At 55.3% G+C, this 19294-nt stretch overlaps 2 protein-coding genes across 26 annotated transcripts; both read left to right on the forward strand.

The window, feature by feature from the left end:
- Positions 1 to 1127: 1127 nt before the first annotated feature.
- Positions 1128 to 7431, forward strand: FANCE (FA complementation group E). Of its 16 annotated transcripts, none has more exons than XM_086862123.1 (12): positions 1134 to 1283; positions 1361 to 1593; positions 1869 to 2490; positions 2573 to 2617; positions 2914 to 2973; positions 3052 to 3195; positions 3276 to 3399; positions 3966 to 4041; positions 4172 to 4238; positions 4334 to 4459; positions 4566 to 4660; positions 4834 to 7431. In XM_086862123.1, exons 2-12 carry the CDS (start codon positions 1370 to 1372, stop codon positions 4835 to 4837), a joined length of 1587 nt encoding a protein of 528 aa, XP_086718249.1. In that variant the 5' UTR covers positions 1134 to 1283; positions 1361 to 1369; the 3' UTR covers positions 4838 to 7431. The 16 variants fall into 16 exon arrangements, 13 of the variants coding, with proteins under 13 accessions (XP_086718248.1, XP_086718249.1, XP_086718250.1 ...); XM_086862124.1 differs by having other exon boundaries at positions 1134 to 1259; XM_086862122.1 differs by having other exon boundaries at positions 1128 to 1593.
- A 3705-nt stretch (positions 7432 to 11136) lies between these two features.
- On the forward strand, positions 11137 to 18689 carry LOC111939757 (inositol 1,4,5-triphosphate receptor associated 1-like). 10 transcript variants are annotated; one of them, XR_015279071.1, is made up of 16 exons: positions 11157 to 11223; positions 12269 to 12304; positions 12383 to 12537; positions 13341 to 13387; positions 13769 to 13836; positions 13977 to 14058; positions 14342 to 14417; positions 14659 to 14686; positions 15282 to 15422; positions 15535 to 15666; positions 16468 to 16615; positions 17101 to 17153; positions 17723 to 17773; positions 17876 to 17954; positions 18023 to 18136; positions 18446 to 18561. XR_015279071.1 is itself a non-coding variant. In XM_086862135.1 (16 exons), exons 2-16 carry the CDS (start codon positions 12269 to 12271, stop codon positions 18603 to 18605), a joined length of 1365 nt encoding a protein of 454 aa, XP_086718261.1. In that variant the 5' UTR covers positions 11157 to 11223; the 3' UTR covers positions 18606 to 18689. The 10 variants fall into 10 exon arrangements, 9 of the variants coding, with proteins under 9 accessions (XP_086718263.1, XP_086718261.1, XP_086718260.1 ...); XM_086862135.1 differs by having other exon boundaries at positions 13769 to 13845; positions 13995 to 14058; positions 17872 to 17954; positions 18446 to 18689; XM_086862134.1 differs by having other exon boundaries at positions 17872 to 17954; positions 18446 to 18689.
- Positions 18690 to 19294: the final 605 nt, after the last annotated feature.

The following is a 19294-nucleotide window of genomic DNA, read 5'->3' on the forward strand; positions in this document are numbered from 1 at the left end:
TGGAGACAGAATTTCCCTACTCAAGTTATGGCCACAAGATGCTTCTCATTGACCTCAGCGATTCCAACTGCACCGTGGGGGCCACGCTGGGCCTGCTGGTGGCCAGGACATGTCTCCAGGGGGTGGAAGCGTCTGCTTTTGAGTCCTGCCATTGTTTTGGGTGTTGTGGGGGTGTTGCAGGGATGGGGTGGGATGGGGAAGCGGTCTGGCTGGCATTTATGGCTGCACCGGGGTGACTCAGAGCATAGCCCCCTGCTCTTGTCATCGTGCCTGTGAAAAACGAGGTTCACATAATTTTATAGAATTTGAAAGTTTAATAGAAAAGACAATTAGGAGAAAAAAGCAAAGTATACAGATATGGACGGGTGTGTCTGCATTCAGCCAACAGAGCACACCTTACTGACAAAGGATTGTCCCTTAAAAACAGAATCCTACTACATATCCATAAATTCTCATACATATTCATACATTCTTCTTAGGATCTTTGGTGTTCTTCTGTTTAGTTTTCTCTTGCCCCCTTCCCAATAGATCAATCTTCTTGGCGCCATGGAGATTTACATTCCCTGATACCAGAAATGCAATAAATTCCTCCCTCCAGAGTTCTGGTCACTGCTGTCTTCATCTAGATAAGATAGTTTACAAATGCAGGAGTTTCTCTAGCTATATATATATATTTTTCTCAATCTTTGGGTTATACAAACAAAAGCAGTTTTTAATACTATGCCATAGCCTAACACATGTATTATACTACTATTTTTAAGTTTCAACAATAACAGAAATAAAGAAAACTACATTAATACAACAAAATTTCCCATTCTTACACACATAACATTGATTTTAATATTTGCGAAAAGCCAACAATATAATATCTATAACAGTGCCCATCCTGTGCCCTTGGGTGCTGGGAGGCAGCGAGGCGCTCTGACCCACGGGCCGGGCAGCAGGGGCGCTCTGTTTTAAACTTTTTTTAGCCAAATCCGTGAATAACGAAATAAAACGGGTTGTGTAAGTCCACGCTTCCGGGCGCCTATGATCTGTGGGCTGGGGCATCCACCGTCGGGGGGGAAGGCGGTGTTTGGGCCGGAATTGAAGAGATATTTGCAGAATGAGCTCGTTCACAGCGCGGGCGATTCGCGTTTCCTGGGGGCGGGGCCGGAAGTGGCGTCATGGGGCCTGGGGGCAGCGGGGGGAGCCCGGCGGGGACGCGGTGACACCCCGGTGACACCCCGGTGACACCCCGGTGACACCCCGGTGACACCGTGAGTGTGCGGTGACAGCCGTGTGTGTGCCCTATGTCCGGTCTCCCCGTGTCCAGCTGTCCCCCATGTGTGACTCTGTCCGGTCTCCCCGTGTCTCACAGGCCGCAGCAATGGAGCCCCGCTGCCCGGCCTGGCTGCAGATCTGCCCCGGGCCGTGCCGCCTCCTGCTCCACGCTCTGTGCTCCGGCCCCGGCGGGGCGATGGCCGCACTGAGGGTGCTGCAGCGGGGCCAGCCCCGCGAGGGACCGGGGCAGGCGTTCCCCTGGCAGGCTCTCACCGCGGCCCTGTGCGCCGAGGAGCCCTCGCTGGAGGGGCCAAAGGACACCCTGGCCGTGTGAGTTGGATACATTTCTAAAACTTGGTGTTTTGTGGGAGTTTTGGGTGTCAGGTGCGCAGTTTGGGAGAGCACATCCGCTTTCCCCGGTGCAGCAGTCCATGAAGTTGGGATCATAGCAGCGACCCAATGCTGTCCCAGCTTGTGTCTGCAAAAGCTGGTGAAGCCATTAGGTGTCTCCTCTTGCTCCCTGGTGCTGTGGGACTCAGCTCCACGGGGCAGGTTGGAGTCAGGACAGGGGGATTTGCTCTGACCAGTCACCTCTCCTTTTCCAGCAAGCCACAGCTGCTGCTGCTGCCCGTTTTGTGCCAGAGAAACCTCTTCTCCCTGCTCCTGGTGGTTCAGGATGTAGTGCCCGGGGATTGCCTTGACCAGCTGCTCCAGGCCTTGGAGCAAGATTCCCATGTGGATCCCTGGGTGAAGACACTGGGGGATCTGCTCCAGCAGGGAGCAAGGGCAGAGGAGGGTTCCCCACATCCCACTGCCCTGTCTTCCATGTGCCAGCAGCAGCTTAGGGGCCTGTGCCAGAAAATTGCCCAGAAGAAACCAGAGGGGCAAAGAAAATTGAACTGGTGCTTCAGCAAGCAGCCTGGTGCCCCTGACTCTGCGCCTCAAGGTGGGAAGTGCAAGAGAATGTCAGAGGAGAGCCTGCAGTTGGACAGTGAGAGAGAGGGGAAGAGGTTGTTGCTGGAGGAGGTGGCATTTGAGCCCCTGGAGCCCCAGGAATATGGAGATGTAGCAGGGGTGGAAGAAGAGGTGCCCAAGGAGCCTTCAGGGGATGTATCTGCTCAGAGCACAGATAAGGCTGCTCCAGACAGCCCCCAGCAAGATGCAGTTGGGGAGCTCAGGAAGATTTCCCAGACAGAGCTGGCAGTAGAGGTCCAGTCCTTTGTCCAGGTAATTTGTAGGGTTTGCTGTCCCCTTCCAGCCAGTGGGCCTTTACAGCCTGATTCCCATTCCTTCATCTCATTTCCCTCAGATGCATGGACAGAGGCTGAAAATGCTGCTGCTGCAGGAGTCCAGTGTAAGTGGTTGCTTCTGTCTCTCTCCTGGAGCTGCTGGTCTAAATGGGCTCGTGCCAGGGCCTTGGAAGGGGTGGAAAAGGAAGTAGATTTCAGAGAGCCACCTGGATGGGGATAAAAAGCCCTGTTGACATTTCCTCTGGGCTTGAAACACCAACACCTGCCTGCACCTTGGAGGTGTGAGGGGCTGACTGTGGGCTCAACACTGATGGACATGGGGGGAAGGGAGAAGCCCTGGAGCTTCTGTTTTGTGGGTTGGTTTATTTGGTGCATTACTCAGCATGGTGTTTCCCTCCAGCACTGCGAGCTGCGCACCCCACCCGAGCTGAGCATCCTGAACAGCTGCTCCCCCAGCCAGGTGAACCCCAGCATCCCTGCTGCAGCTGCTGCAGGGGCCCTGCTGTCCCTAACGTCCCATCCCCTCTGCCATCCCCAGCTCGAGGGGCTGTGCTCCTTCCTCCAGCTCTCCACGTGCCTGGAGCCCTTCCTGGTCCGTTTCTGCAGTTGGCTGCTGGCTCTGACCCCTGACCTCAGCTACACCAGCGCAGCCATCCTGGCAGAGCAGCTCTTCCTCAGGCGAGTACGTGCCAGGGCAGTGGAGGTTTCCTGCTCCCCATTTCCCCCTCCACTGTCCCCACCTCCTGCCTTTTCTGTCCCTAGGTCCTGTCCCTCACCCAGCCGCCTTCCCGACACCTCATGGCTGCCCTCACTTCGTTTTGCTCCAAGTATTCCCATCCCTTCTGCCGTGTACTGGTGGCTGCGGTGCTGCAGGAGCCTGGGGAAGGTGTGGTGGGCTGGTGGGAGGTGTGGCAGCTTCTGGGAGTTGGAGAGGGGCCCAGCTGCAGAGTGCTGTCTCCTGGGAGGCATTTGTCATGTGGAACGGGTGTTAGGAGCCATGGAGGCGTGGGGCTGCTTCCTTCTGGGCAGGTGAACACTTGGGGGTTGGGATGGGAGGTGGGTTTACAGATGCCTGAGATGGAGTGGGAGGGTTGGCTAGGCTGGCTTCTGGCTTAATGTTTCCCAAAGGACAGTTCCCACACCTCTGTGATTGGAGGGCTCCTGACAGCTAATGCTCAGCCAGAGCTGCCCCAGGGTGGCTGTGCTGGTGTGAGGAGAGGGTGAACCTCTGCCACCAGCATCCCATTTTCCCAGAGACTGGTGCTGTTTAAAGCCTTGCTGCAGCTGGGCAAAGGAAGCAGGATTATCCTGAGCAGTAGAAGGGGGCACTGCATTGTTTCTGCCTGTCTTGACTGGGGCATCCTCCTGTGAAGGCATGCCAGGAAGGGCCATGCACATCCCCATGGATTTGGCAGTCTCTGGAGGCTCTGCCCTGCTCCTTTGCCCTTGCAGGTGCTGAGCAGACCAAGCTGATGTGTGAGCTCGTGGAGGAGTGCCTGGAGCCACACGCTGTGCAGCTGGTGCTGAGGTGAGGGGTTATAGGGCCCACAGCTCTGCTTTGGCCTCACACCTGCCTGGGTGGGTCCAGCTGGCTCCAGCCATTTGGGAGCACCAGCAGGGCTGTGGAGCAGCACCTTTCCTCTTCCCTGTCCTTCCAGCCAAGTCCTGGAGGTGCCTTTGTCAGAGAGACTCCTGCCAGTACTGCAGGCTGTGCTGGGGCGGCAGGTTAGGGGCCCACCTCATCCCATGAGTTTCTTTGATGCCTCCAGCAGCGCTGGAGCAAGGACCCCCTCTCCTGCCTGCTCCTGGGTCTTTTCCAGGAGGTGCTTCCCCCTAAGCTTTTGGATCTCCTGGTCCGGACTCTGTGCCAGCAGGCCCCAGCCTTTGCCACATCACTCAGCTTCGCCAAGCTGGTGATGGCTGTGCTCACAGTGTACCAGAGCCAGGTGAGCGAGCCAGGCTCAGGTCCTGCAGTTCCTGGGACCCGGCCCAGAGGTCTCAGATTGGCTCCTGGTAGGGCAGCACCCTGAGCTCATGCTGCCTCCATCCCAGGTCACCCCAGCTCACCGGGGCAGTCTGGCTGCGGTCCTGGATCAGAGCAATGCGGTGCTGAAGAAATCGCTGCAGGCTGTGCTGGAGGGGGCCAGGTGAGGTGGGGACAGGGGTCCCTGTCATGGGGGATGGCAGGATCTGCACCCTGGGCTGTCCCAGGGGTGGGGAACCAGAAGCTTCCACACATGCTGTGCCAGAGGTTTGCCAAAGCTATACAGTGGTGTGTATGACAGTGGCTTTCCTCTTCTTGATTTTTGTCTTTTCCCAGGTGACCACCAAAAGGAAGGTGGCAGCTTCCTTGCTTGGAGGACACTCATTGCACAGCAGCAGCCACAGCCACCCCTCACTGGGTTCCCCTGGTGAGCAGGGTCTGTTCCCCACGGAGTGCCCAGTGAGGGGGCTTTTGCTGGGTCAGTGCCATCCCAGCCTCTCACGCTCTCTGGGTCTCAGAGGGGTCTTGGTTGAACAATTCATGTGTTTCCAGGTGTTTCTGTATCTGTTCTCCCTCAGGCCTACCATGCTCACCAAGGTAACCACACCAGGTCTGTGGGGGCAGGCAGGACACAACCCATGGGGGCGTTTCTGAGTTTTTACTTCCCAAAATGTGTCGCCAAACCAGGACAGACATTGATTTGAGCCTGCATAAAGTTGATAATTCTGGACTTAGTTCAATATCTTGGTTTCACCTCAGCTCATTCCAAGGCACGAGTTCTGTGCATGTCCACCCTCCTCCCCAGCAGCCAAGGCCATTTTGGGGCAGTGCAGGCTGGGCTGCTGCTTTGTGTATCTGATCTGCTGGGATTTACACATCTCTGGGTGCAGGAGAGTGCGACTTAGCTGAATTCCAGCTGAATTTAGCTGGAAATTTTGAGTGTTCTGCTTTAAATCCACCTTTCTTTCCTGTTTGCCTGGCCTGTGAGAAGCCCTGCTGTGTGCCACACATTTCTGGTGATGATGACACTACTCATTGCTCTAATAGAAAATGTATGGCATGACTCTGCTCAAAGTTCTGTGCTGTATTATTGAAAGTACCCACTGGACACCTCATCTAGGCACCTCCTTGTGTGAGAACTGGGAAGAAAACTTTGGGAGAGAGTGGATACTCAGGCAGGTAGAGCAAGGGTTTCAATGGAGATTTTGAAGCACTGCATACTTCAGGAGCAATTTAAAAATCCATAAATATCCACAAAGGGAGAAGGAGAATTATAACGTGCAATTGTGATGTGTGGCTGCTTCAGGTTTGCTCTGTAATGTTTAGATCCCAGCCAGGGAAACTGAAGCATTAGGTCATGCTCTTAAGGCTGAGAGCACAGATTTCTTTATATAAGGATCTCTTAAGCTATTTTAGGTGACAGTGGACTGATGAGGCTTCAAAGTCCGCATTAGCTGGAGGATAGAAACCTCCAGGGAGCCAGACTGTTGATGTGTTTGCATTCCAGTGAGTTAGTGGCTGAGTGTAGTGAAGCTATTGTAGGGCTGCCCAAAATACGACATAAATAGAAATTGTGCCATGATCATCAAGGTCTAAACTTGCTCTTCTGGCTTTATTAGGTAGCAGGCTCTGATCTTTGCAGTTTCCCTGCAGAGCTTCTACCAAGTGACCTCGGTGTCATTGTCCCCAGTGCTCTGTCTGGCTGTGGCTGTCAGTCACATGGAGGTGACCGCTGGCTTGTGGCAAGAGCCTTCTTCGCCCTGCTTTTGCTCTTGGCTGCAGTTTATCATGTGCTGTGGGTTCCTCTGAGGTGTACATGCAGACAGCAATTGTGTGGGGAGAACTGGGAGCAAACCCTGGGCATGCTGCACATGCTGGGGGAAGGCTGCTTGTTTATATGGAGGTTGGCAGCAGCTGCACAGAAAACTTTACTTTTGACTCCTCTTGACCCTTTCAAGAACTTTAAAACCTGTCCTGAACAGCGCAGAGAGGTGGATGCAGCATAAAACATCAGTCAGATTTTATAGTTCAGCAGAATCTTGGCCAGGGGTGGTGGGAGTGCCAGCACTGGCTCTGTCCTTGTCCTGATTTAAGAGTGGTGATGGTGAAGGGAATGATCCAAAGCTCTGTCTGTCTTTTCCTAGGCTGGGGGTAAGCAGTGATTTTCAGCCAGTTTACTTGTGATACTTGGCAGTGGTTCCTTACCTGCTTCCTCTTCTGTTTGTAGAGTTTTACTTCACATTTCCTTTTTGGCCTAGTAGTTCTTGGGTTTTTTTGAAGGAAATTCATCATACGCAGTTACATGGGTTGTCTGTCTGCTCTGCTGCTTCCTCACCCTCCACAGGAATTTTTGAACCAGGTTCATGGCAAAGATGATTGTCTTAAATTGCAATGCAAGATGTAACCAAAAGTCTGTATTCTGTTGCCAGCTGTTAAAATCAGCTGTGGCAGTGTTCTTTATCTCTTCCATGACCCATCCCTCATAACTCCAGGGGGATCTCTACTGTTAATGGGCCGTTGAGCCTCACTGCATGACTGATAAAATTCCATCATCCCACTGTGAGATGCTCCACCCAGTGGGAGGAGCCAAGCATTCCTACCTGGATATAATCTGGGATTTAGAGCACCAGAGTCAGCCTTTCTCCACTGGACTCCCAGAGGAGACCAGACCCATTTCACCACTACTGAACCTTCAGAAGAAAACTACACCCATCTACAGGATCACTGCTCCAATAGAACCACATCTGTCACCCCAGGACTGCAGCCACCATTTAATGGGACTGCTCCCAACACCCTGCCCAACAGTGTCAGGCTGTACTCTGTCAGTGGTTTTTATACTGCTCCATTTTAATTTTCCTAGTATTTAAAAATACATATATAAAAAATATAAAAAAATTTATACACACTAGTAAGGAACTGTTATTTCTACTCCCATACCTTTGCCTGAGACTCCTTTAATTTCAGAATTACAGTAATTTGGAGGGAGGGGGTTTACATCTTCCATTTCAAGGGAGGTTCCTGCCTTCCTTAGCAGACACCTGTCTTTTCAAACCAATGGTTCCTCCACTCCCCAGGTGCCTTCATGGGGCTATGGTCAGGCAGCAGGGAACCTCTTTGGGGTGAGAGGGGCGTGGGGTCTGTGGATGTTAAACACCAAACATCAGAGCCATGTAGGAGCCCTGGACCATGCAGTCCTTGTTGGAAAGGGCTGAAACTCAGTGGCTTTCCCAAAAATGACCTGCATCCATCCCCCAAGGGGCTGCCCTTCTCCAAACAGGAGCTCCAGGTTGTTGCTGTGTCCCCCCTTGCAGCAGTGCTGGTCACCCCACTTCTTCCTGGAGGTACCTGTGTGTCCAGTGACAGCCTGCTAATCTCATGTGTAATCCCCAACACGCTGGTGCAGTTCTGCCTGGAAACCTGGGGGCTGTGACACCCAAACGTGAGGCTGAACTGCTCCGGGGGAGACTCAGCAATATTTATTTTTTTCACTTGGGATTTAAAACTGAATAAAAAGAAAGAGCAATTTTCCTTCTCTTTTTTTTTTTTTTTTTTTTCTTCTGTGTGTTTGTGTTGGGTTTTTTTGGGTTTTTTGGTGGGGTTTTTTGGGTTTGCTTTTTTGGGGGGGTGTCATGGGGTTTTTTTGGGGGGTGTCATGGGGTGGCTTTACCTTAGCTCCTTTTGGGAGCTAAGGAAGTTGAAGCTGCTGGTGACTGATGGGAGTCTTTCCTCCTGACCAATTATCAGTCATTTCTAAGAACTGACAGCAGTTTTGACCATTAAAAAGTGAAGTCAACTTGTGAACACCTCCTTAAGATGTACAGCCAAAGCTCTCTTGTCCTGTTTGTGTTTCTGGCTTCTGGAAAGGTAACAGGCTCTGTCTTGGCCCTCTCCCCCTTCAGGCCGGACAAGGCTGCAGGGTGGGGTGGGGGAGAAGCAGAGCTGGCCAGCCTGGTTTAGTTTTCAGTTTCTGCTGCTGGACTGAAACTTGACACCATGAACTCTTGCAGCTTTTCTAAGACTTTAATTCTTTTACTACCTGGATAAAATATACAGATTACTCCTTTTTCCCAGAGAGACAGAGACAATCAACATGAAGAAGACATCATAAACCCACTAAAAACAGTGAAGAAAAGAGTTAAGTTTTAAATGGGGAGAGAATAAGGAGATGCTTTATAAGCTGAAATATCTTTCTGTTAAAGCTATGAGATGGACAATAGTAGTTTGAAAAAACTCCTTTAATTCATGACAGAGTATATTGAGAGGAATAGAGTGTTCAAAGTGTAGATTTTGAGCAAAAGAAAGAGTAATTGTGATACAGTGAAGTGCTGGAGCAGAGTGAAGCAAAGATTTGAGGCCTTGAGGGCAATGAGAAAACTGTTTCCAGGGAAGCTCACAAAGACAGATGAAGAGGACTTTTGCCTTTGAATAACTCATCCTTAAAATGACATCCCTAGACTCATGACCCATACACACCTCAGAGTGATGTGAAATGAGAGGAGTGAACTCTGATGACAGGATTTCCGGGCAGCTGGCATCAGAAAAATAGAAAACTATAACAGAAATAGTTTTTTCATGAGAAACTCCATAAATTAGCAGAAGAAGACTTCTGTTTCTCTACAAAGGCTGATGAAAAGACTCTAGCAGGAATTGGGACTGTTTTAACCACCAAAGTTCTAAAGTTTTTCTGTCTCTATGTTGTCATGTGAACAAAAGAATGATCAGGTAGTGGGGGATAAAAGAGTATTCTGGAAGTTTATTCTGGTGTTTTTATTCCTGTAGTTTTGTTAATAAACTTTTTTTATTCCTTTTATGTTTTAAGCCTGTTCTGCTCTTGTTCTAATCCATATCTCACAGCAAGAAATAAGTAATTTTTTTAGTTACTGCTTTAAAACCACAACAGGGGGGTTGGGGGGGGGGGGGTGGTTTTTTTGTTTGCTTTTTGAGGTTTTTTTTGCCAACAACTTTTCAATTGTAAGACAAGAATCATGTTGTCTCTTGGGTAGCCTGATGGCTGCCAGGTCCCTGTCAGATAGGGAAGCCAGGGCCACAGAAAAGCAAATTTGAGGGAGGGCTGGGGTGTTGTTGTGCAGTTGTGCCCCTGCACAGACCTGTAAATCATGATTACTGCATCAGTGGCAGCAGGCAGGGTCAGTCTGAGCAGCTTTCTTGCAAGCGGTGGATAATCCAGATGACCACACTGTGTGATCTGAGCTGCCAGTTTAGCTCAGCTTCAGGTGTCTTGGAAGATGCTGTAGCTGCTGTGAGGGAGCTCTCTGGAAGGAGGACAGGGGACAAAGGCAGAGCCCACAGCCACATGCTGCCACCCACCCCCCTGGGCTGGAGATCTCCCAGAGGGTCACGTTCCTCCCTGCTGAACAGGTCTGTGTAAGGGGAACTGGGCTGCTTTTTCTTGCTTGGGGCTCTGTGATTCCTAGACTTCAGTCACAGTTTAGCTGTTCCCAGCTTAAAAAAAAGAATACCTAAAAATCCCTGCATGCTTTTAGTGAATGCTTTTAGAGGCTCTTTGAACAGGGTGGTTTGTGAACAGGGGCATTGCCCCTTGTCAGCCTTCCCCTGAGTGTAGGAGGGAACAGAGGCTCCAGTGCCAGGGTGTCCTTGGGTCTGTGTCCCCCAGGGAGCAGCCCTGGGCCTGCCAGGGCCAGAGCAGAGGCTACAGAGCCTGATATGCTGCCTGGTGCCAGCTGCTGCTCCTGGGGAGGGAGCTGGGGCTCTCTGCAAAGGTGTCCATCCTTCACTCCCTGTTTGTAACCCCTGGCCGGGGGCTGCATTCTGGGCTCTCACTCTGGTAGGTGGCTCAGAGCCTGGGCCAAGCCAGCCCTCACTGGGAGATGCTGTTTGGCCTCTCAGGGCTGAACAGATCTGCAGACCCCAAGGGCTCCACTGGGCTCCCTGGGCGTGGGGAGACAACAGCAGCTGCCTCCTGGTAGTGCTGAACGTGGACTCACTGTAAGCTCGTTAGGGGAAAAAAGCGGCTTTAGAGGACGTGATGGATTTGAGCAAAGAGCTTGGGCTGGGGATGGGGCAATGGGGGGATGGCCAGGGGCAAAGTGGGGCTGCTGAGAAGGGCAGGAGGGATGGGGGTCCCGGGCAGAGTGGCTTCCCCTCATCACCGGATAAGATGCTACAGGGGCCCCTCATCAGCACTTTGGTTTATCGTGGTGCTGGGCCCCCCATGAAAGCCAGGGGGATCCCCCATCTCTCCTGACTGCCCCACCCTGCCCCAAGCCTGCTGCCAGGGAGATGCTGAGGCTCAGCTCTGCGCTGCTCCGCAGACATCGGGCACGGAGGGAGCAGTCCCTGTCCTTCCCACCCCTGTCACCTCCTCAGAGATGGATCAGAGGTGCAGGAACCGGCCCCGCACCAAAAGCAGAGGTTTCCTGGCCACCTGCAGACCACTCTTCCCGCCCTGGCCGGCGCGGAAAGCTCCCAGCCGCTCTCATGCATCTCCTTTAAAGGCCTTCTCTCCTCGGGCTCGTCCCCGCAGCTCCGTCTGCCGCAGACGCCGTCGCTGTGCCCTGCGGGGAGGCTCCGGGCCGGCAGCGAGCGCCGTGCGGGGCCCCAGCACCCCCGGGCCACCGAGTGCCGGCCCCACCGGGTCCCCAGACCCCCTCCCGGGGCTGATGGGGGCCCAACAGAGCTGAGTGCCGGGTCCGAGCTGGGTGGCCCCAGCATCTGCCTTCGGCTGCTTGAGAGGAGTTCAGGCAGGTAATGATGTCCCGGGGAGAGCTTGGTCCTGCCCAGTTGAGGGAAAGCGCCCGCTCTGACATCTCAGGGGGTTCCTTATGCTAAACCAGCTGCTTGTCTCGTATCTTTTCCATCTGTAACACAAAGAGAAGGACCGGGTGTCCGTGAGGCTGTGGGAAAGCAGCAGCCAGAGGGGTCTGGGCCGGCTGTGACGGATGGAGCACTTTGCAGCAGGGACCAGCCCTCCAGAGCACTCTGATGCTCGCTGCTGCGATGAGTTTGATCCCTACTGACTGGAGGAGCCTGAGCCCCTGGGTGGGGATGGCAGCGGCAATTCCCACTGTATAGGTGTGAAATGGGCTGGCTTTGAGAGGTGCCAGGTGCTGCTTTTTACACCTTCAGCAGAGCTGGGCAGGCACTGGGAGCTGGGTGATGGCCCTGCTTGGTGCCGGGGTGGCCTAGACTGAGCTTAGCCAACGCTTTACACGTAAGGCTTCAAGCTCTCTGTCCCCCTAGATGTTTCTTGCATTTCTTGTCCTGGACAAAAAATTCTCTTTCTGTCCTATATCTGCACGTCTGTGGGCACAGCCTGTGAGGAGTCCCCGTGGGACAGACCCTTGTGCACAGGACTTCACCCTGGGCTGGGAGAGGGACTTTGTGTTCTTCCTGCATTTTTCTCTGATTCTTTAAACATTGTAAAACAGCTTAAATGAGTTGTCCAAGCTCCCTTATATTTGGAAATCTTTTATATTTTTCTCTCTGGGAGCTCGGGGATTGTCCTGTCTGCAGCCTGGAGAACAGGGCGTTGTTCTCACTCTGCACTGGGTGCTCCCACTGGTTGGTGGCTGCAAATCTGCCTTCCCCCATGAAGCTGACCCACATCACAAGCACAAAATGAGGATTGCCCTGGGGGAAGGAAATAGGGGTGGCAAGCAGGAAAGCCCACCCTCAGCATTGCCCAGAAACAAGGCCTGTATTGAATTTCTCATTTGCCTTGCTCCACGCCCGCCCAAATCCCACCAGCCTCCTCCTGAATCACAGGAGCTCCCCACCTCTTTTCCCACAGATGCAGAGGAGCAGAGGAGCTCTAAGCTCCTGCTGGGTGAGAAAATGCTTTAAAAATATAACATTTAGAGGCGTTCTCCATCTGTGCGCAGCTAATGTGGGTCTCTCACGATAGGTGTGCTGGTCCTGGAGCCTCTGCACTTCACTAATGAAGCCACTCAAAGGGACCTTGCTGGGACAGGGGGAGGAGGAGGTGCAGGGACCGGCCCAGGGGTGCCGGCGGCGGCAGTGGCAGAGGACGAGCTGCCGACCCAGCCCCTCACCTCCAAGGTACGTGGTAAAAGCTCACACAGAGGCTCTCGGGGTGCCAGCAAGGATGGGACAGTGATGGCAGTGCCAGGCAAGAGACACTGAGCATCGTTTTTGGCATGGTGGCTCCTTCTGCAGCCACTGCTCTCAGGCTCGCCGGGAGGTGAAGGAAAAGCCCTGCTGCAGCTCTTTCCAGAGCCAGGGGTAAAAGTTTGGGGGTTCAAACCCTCTCCCAGTTGGGTGCTGGGCTCCAGCATGACGCTGCAGAGGGCTCTTTGCACAGCAGCCCTTGTGTCCTCATGCACTGGTGACCTGTCATCCCTGGTGGCGTCCAGCATCAGTGAGCAGGGATGCTACAGAGCTGCCAGACTACCTGGCACCCAGGACAGGGTTTTGGGGTGCTAAACCTGTCCCAGTGCACTTTTAGGGGGGCCTGCCATCCCCATGGGGTGTTGTGAGATGGAGCTGGGCTCTGGGTTTGCTGCGGTGCTGGAAGTGGCTGGCTCACAGTGAGGTCCGCTTGGCAGCCAGAAGAAAACTAAAAAAAAAAAAAAAAAAAAAGACAGTGCTGAGGCAAAGTACGGCAGTGGCTGGTGACTCATTGCTGGCTGGAAACGGCTCCGGCGGGTCCTCTGTGGGGCTCTGCGGCGGCGGCAGGAGCCCAGGGGGCAGAGCAGGACCGGGACAGAGCAGACTATGGAGGATGCTCGGGAAGGATCCAGGTCCGGAGCAGCCCCATCGAGGGAGCTGGGGGAGCCCGGGGGGTGGGATGCTGCCGATGCTTCCTGAGTTTCTCTGGTGTTTACTCGGGATTCCCTCCTCAGGGAGCAGCAGGCAGAGCTGTCCGGGCTCCCCACATCTCCGGATGAAGGTAAGGGCAGCCCAGACGGATGGGGTCAGAAGTGTGGGCTTTCCACCGCCCCTCCCTGAGCAGCAGGAAGGTGTCCCCTGGCCTGGCAGCACCTGCCTGCAACCCCTTCCAGCCCTAGGAGCCCAACCCCATCCCCTGGATTTTCCTCACCAGCTGTAACCCACCCTCTGCACTGGATCCCTTGCCTCCTCCCTCTGCCCTGGCCCTGTTTAGCTCCAGCTCCCTTAATCCCACAGGGATATTTTGGGGGGTAACTGCCAGCTCATGTCCCTTGGGAGCCTGCAGAAGTGCCAGTGGCAGTTTTGGGGGTTTTTCCTGAAGTGGTGTCAGACTGGGGAGGGGACCCTGCTGCCCAGCTCCCACCACCCACTCTGTCCCCAGGCAGAATGAGCAGTCCCCAGGGACACCCAGGTGGGGTTTCAGCCACGAGAGAGCAGAGCGTGGAGCAGGTCAGTGAGGTGAGAGGGAGGGGAGGGCAACAGGGGGAACCTTCCCTGCCTGGTTCCTCGGGTTCATCCAGGCCCCCAGCTCCCCTGTGCTGGTCTTCCTGGGATGCTGAGCAGCACCAGGGAGATATTTACTCCAACAGCAGATTTGTGCCTCTCAGGAGCCAGGCAGGGCCATGCAGGAGCAGGCTGTGCACCCTGGGGACAGTGACAGGACTAAAGAAGGTGGGTGAGTCCCCATCCCACACCCCAGGTGGGTCCCCTTAGGGGAAGGTTTGAAGTAGCTGGGAATGAGGAACCTGTTCTGATGAGGTTCAGCTCCCTTGGTGGGGACAAGGCAAAGGGGACACTGGCCTGGGAGGACCTAAAGCCCCCCTGATGTGGGGGTAAGGACTGGGATGGTTCCAAAACATGGGCACCTACCCCCTGGACAGGAATGCAGAGGGAGGAGGGAAGGCCAAGGGAAACCCTCATGTGTGGTCTCTTGTGGCCTACTGCCTTCCTGCAGATGCAGAAAACCTGGAAGAGCCGCTGCTGAACCTCCCCAGCGAGCTCTCAGTGCTGGACAGACTCGGCTTGCACAGGTAAGATCGGTGAGCACCTTCATCCCTCTGGGGGCTACAGAACAGGGGGATCCCAGGGCACAGCACAGCTCAGAGATTGGACTTTCCTCCTTTTCCATTACACAAGAGTTGCTGTCCACACAATGGGCACTTGGCTTCCCACTTTCCATGGTGGCTGGCACCCCTGGGAGCAGAACAAGGGCATTTTCAGCATGCAGCCCCCATGATGCCTCCATCCCTGACAGCACTTCTCTTTCTGCAGGGTGGCTTTGACAGAGCAGGATCTGGAGGTGAGAGCTGCTGGTCTGGGCAAGTGGGACACAAGGACAGACACCTTTGCTGGCTCGCAGTGCCACGGCTGTGCCCTGCTCCTTCAGGCACTGCAGTCCCTTGGCAGACACCTTATAAACCCCGAGATGATTTTGGCATTTGGAGGCAGCTGCATTTCCATGAGTCTGTCCTCTGTGCACCCGGCAATCCCACAAAGTGCTCTGCAGCTGCTGAAGAGTGCGCTTAGCCGGGGAGGCAGCAGGAGTTGCGCTAATAAAAATAATTTCCCTGCGAGTGCCAGGGTTGAGTCAGGCTCAGCCATCAGCCAGGACCCGCAGTGAGGGCTGGTGTCTGCCTGGCATGTGCTCTTGCCAGGAGGGCTCAACATTTCCATGCGTTATCGGCTGCCTGGGGAGCATCTTCCTGGGCTGGCATCTCATGCCCCTGCATGCAGCAGCCAAAGGGGTGCTGGGGCAAGGCAAGTGCTAATTATCTTTAGCACTGCTTCGTTTGGTGGCACACTGGGAGGATTTTTGTGCCTTGGGGGCAGCAGCACATGGCTCTGGTGGCTTCCCTTCTGCCCCGTGTCCCACCTCTCACCTCCTTGCCCCACAGGCAGCTTTTGCACACCTCGCCCTGGCTTTTCGCTGTGATGTGTTCACCCTGCAGCAACGGGTGCAGGTGGAGAAACGGGCACGGGATGCAGCAGAGGAAAACATCCAGGAGGAGCTGGGGCAGTGCCGAGCTGCCCTGGAGGTAGGTGGGCAGCAGCGCAGGGGGCTGGCATGTGCTGGGGTCATCCAGCACTCAGAGGGGTTTGGACAACTCAAAGTGCCAGCTCCAGCAGCTCCCTCCTTTCCCCTCCCAGAGGCTGGGCCGATCCTGTGCCAATGCAGGCTGCAAGGAGACGCTGGAGCAGCTGCAGCACAACCTGGCCGTGCTGTCAGCAGCTGTTGAGAGGGCAACCAGTGCGGCAGAGAAGCTGGGGGCTGTACAGCAGGTACACGGCTGGAAGCGATGGAGGGTGCTACAGACGGGCTGGGGGATGCCGTGGCGACGGAAAGCCCGGAGCACCGCGACTTCTCTAGAGAAACGGCCCTGAGAAAGGGCCGGGTGAGCAGCTTCGAGCAGTCGAGTGATTCCAGCTCAGGCTCAGCAGTAGTTGAGTGATTCCAGCTCAGGCTCAGCAGTAGTTGAGTGATTCCAGCTCAGCTCAGCTCAGCTCAGTGGAGGTGGGCAGGTGACACGGGAAGCAGGGACGAGCAAGCTGGTCCAGCGTTCCACCAAGGCAAAGCCTTTATTCAAGCAGAGGTTTTGCGAAGGGTGCCAGTAACAGAAAATCCACCGAACAGGGGAAACCCGGGGTATTTATGGGGAAGGAGAGGAGCGGGGGAGCCTGAGATACATGTATCGGGGTGGGACAGCAGGGGGGAACACCAATGAAGCACAACAGTTTAACATATCTATCTCAAAGATGCCTGGGAGTGATACATTGTCCCTCTCTGAGTGAAAGGTGTCTTGCCTCCAGGAGAGAGCCGGGATCTCAGGCTTGGCAGGCTCCTCTGCACCCACAGGGGACTCGTCCCTGGGCTTGCTGGGGTTTGTTTCTCCTCCTTATGATGCTGGTCTTGACCTTGTGTTTGCGCTTACCAGGGTGCAAGGGATCCTTCTGCCTGCCCTTGGGAGCAGGAAGGGGATGCACCTGCACTCCCTGGGTGGAGGCACCATGGGATGCACAGGGAGGGGCTGGCAGAGACCTGGCTCCTTAGGAGACCCTGACCCCCATCCCGCCTGGCTCCAGGAGGCCCGGATGAGCCGAGCAGCAGAGGTGATGGTCCAGCACGTGGAGAACCTGAAGCGGCACCACATGCGGGAGCACGCGGAACTGGAGGAGATGAAGCGCCTGATCCAGCAAAACTCTCGCAACCGGAAGCTGGCAGAGACCCAGGGTGAGGTGGGCTCTGCTGCTGGGGCCTGGGCAGGGTTTGCACGGAGCAGCCCTGCAGGAGCTGGTCCTGATTCCCTCTGGGGGGCCAGTGTGACCACAGAGCCAGTGGGTGGTGTGAGTTGAGGACCCACAGTGGGGAACAGCTGATGGGGTGGTGAAGGGAACAGCTGCTGACAGTTGTGAGGGGACAGTGGAACAGCAGATCAGTGTGGGAGCCAGGTGCTGGTGACTGGAGAGCTTTAACCCAGCTGGGAATGCAGGATGGGGGGGGCATGCACAAAAAGGACTCTGTTCCTGAACACCAAACCCCACATGTGCCATTGCTGTGCATGGGACCAGGTCCCCCTACCCAGGGCACCACCTGCGCCACACACAGAACACGTGGCCTGGGACAACTTTCAGTGGCTGGGAGCTTTGTGACCATCTGTGCATCAGCCCCATCTTAGTGTTGGGGGATGATGTAAGGCAGCTTCTCTTTCCTCCCAGATGATGTGGAGCCACGGCTGAGACCTCACCCCCTGAAGAGAACTTTCCAGCAGGTAACTGGTCCCAGTTCAGGAGTCTCAGAGCCACTGCCTCTCCATGCCCTGCCACCCTCCCTCAACTGGCTGTCCCCACATACACACTTGTCCCTGAACAATGTCACTGCAGCCAGCTGCTGCTACAGGAAAGATCTGCTGGAAGTGCCAGGGATGAGGCAAAATGTAGGGGTAGCCTCAGAGGGCTGCTGGTAGACAGACAGGGTGCCCAGCAAGCTGCGGGCTGCCTGTGCAAGAGATCTTAGGCAGATCCTTCTTCCATTGCTGGGTCACAGTGCAAAGAGACACAGGCTTGGCTGTTCTTTAGCACCAGCTTGAATCCAACACTGATTCCCCCATAGCTCAAGAGGTAGGGGAGGGGGTTAGGCAGCCCCTACTACTGCTTGTAGCAGTAAATGCAGGCACAGACCTCTTGGCTTTGACCTTCCCTGACCTTCCAGCTTCCCCTCTTATCTCCACTGGGAGCTGGCAGTGTCCCGTGGTGTCCCTTGCCTGTGCTGGGGGGGTGATGGGGAAGGAGGAGGTGAGAAGCAGCCACACAGTGCTCACCCCTAGCCCCTCTGTTGCAGGGGTCTGCCCGCCGCAGAGTCAGCATCGCCGTCATCCCCAAGCAGCTCTTGGTAAGGATGTGTTCAGTGGGGACAGTCAGGAGCTGTCCCCAGGCTCGGTGCCACTGGGGCTCCATGTCCCCACTGATGCTGCCACCTTCGGTGCCCAGCCAGGTGCCAGCCCTGAGAGCCGAGTGGCCCCAGCAGGTGACCCAGAGCCAGAGGGAGCCCAGTGCTGGCCCAGCATCCAGAGGTAACTGTGCCAGGTGGCCGGGCAGCCACCGCCCATGTGGGACAGCACCAACCTCTCTCCCTCCCCAGGAGTGAACTGGAGCCACAGGGCCAGGACAGCGCTGTGACTGGGAAGCTGGTGGCAGAGGCAGATGGCAGAGGCTCAAGCGCAGGGGACGAGGAGCAGGAGCAGCTTGGGCTGACGTGAGCAGCACCCTTCGTGTGCCCAGCATCTCCCCATGGCTGCTGGCCTCTCTGTGGTCCCCAGGTGGCCGGTGCTTGGGCATGGGGCTGGGGGATTTAGTGGTGGAAGGCTGGGATGTCGCTTGGCTGCCCCCACGGTGCCTCACTTTTGCCCATACTTTGTGGGTTGCCCATGCCCTCCTCAAGCTTTGTAAAAGGACCAGTGGGGTTTGGGGCTGAGTTAAACACCCTCCTTGTCCCCAGATGGGGTGGAGGTGGGATTTTCTCTCTCTCACAGATGACAAGTGTCCCTTGTCACCTTGTCCCCAGGTCCAAGGGGTCTGCAGCAGAGCTGTGGCGTCCATGGCTCTTCTTCTCACAGCACTACTGGGTTTTCTTCTGGCTACTTCTCCTGAGCGTTGCCTTCCTCCTCCTCGTCCGTGTCCTGGAGTTGCAGCAGCTGCAGTCTGCAGCATCACCCAAGGCCTAGCTGGACTGGGGAGGAGGAGCTGAGAGGCATCTCTGCTCCTCCCCCACATCAAAACCCTAGAATAATAAAATGGGAGGAAAAATGGGGGAATTGTAATGATGAAGTAGGGGGTAGGATCTAAGGTGTAGGATCTGTGGTAGGATCTAAGGTACGGTTGGTGCCTTCATATAATCATGAAGGGTTCAGGGAGCTGCAGAAGCTATCACTGATGCTGTGAGTTGCAGGTTCTCGGTACATCAAGGGGTGCAGGTGTGCTCCCACACATCCCCTGCTCTGGGAACACCTCGGGCTGCCCACGGCCCGGGGTTTGCTTCAGACCCGCGTCCCTCGGTGCCACCACAAGCCCTCAGTCCCTGCTGCAATTCACATCTAATGCTCCTTTGCTGCTGCCCGGGGGACACTGCTGGGGCTGGAAGGTCCGTGATCAGCCTTTCCCACGGCACCACAAAGCGCTCACAAACAGAGGGAGCTGTTTCCGACCGCTCGCTTTGACACAGACGCCACGTTACCGTGTCCACCCCAGTCCCCCGAAACACGGGTGGCTTTCACTGCAGCCGCAGCCAGCAGCTTTGCAGGGACCAGAACAGCCCGGGCGAGCCGCCACGGCGGGGGTTCTGCACCAGGATGGGCAGGCAGGGGCCGGAGAGGCTGCAGAGGGGAGGGATGGAGGTGCTTGCTGTAGCCTCCGG

Source organism: Cyanistes caeruleus, chromosome 24, assembly GCF_971803275.1.
Source record: "Cyanistes caeruleus chromosome 24, bCyaCae1.hap1.1, whole genome shotgun sequence".
Lineage (NCBI taxonomy): Eukaryota > Metazoa > Chordata > Aves > Passeriformes > Paridae > Cyanistes > Cyanistes caeruleus.

Coding starts and splice junctions, on each gene's coding strand:
- FANCE (XM_086862119.1), top strand. CDS start 1,325: ATGTGTGACTCTGTCCGGTCTCCCCGTGTCTCACAGGCCGCAGCAATG. Junction 2,491..2,572: donor AGGTCCAGTCCTTTGTCCAG/GTAATTTGTAGG, acceptor CATTTCCCTCAG/ATGCATGGACAGAGGCTGAA. Junction 4,042..4,171: donor GCTGTGCAGCTGGTGCTGAG/GTGAGGGGTTAT, acceptor CTGTCCTTCCAG/CCAAGTCCTGGAGGTGCCTT.
- LOC111939757 (XM_086862134.1), top strand. CDS start 12,269: ATGCAGAGGAGCAGAGGAGCTCTAAGCTCCTGCTGG. Junction 14,059..14,341: donor CAGTGACAGGACTAAAGAAG/GTGGGTGAGTCC, acceptor GCCTTCCTGCAG/ATGCAGAAAACCTGGAAGAG. Junction 17,774..17,871: donor TCATCCCCAAGCAGCTCTTG/GTAAGGATGTGT, acceptor TTCGGTGCCCAG/CCAGGTGCCAGCCCTGAGAG.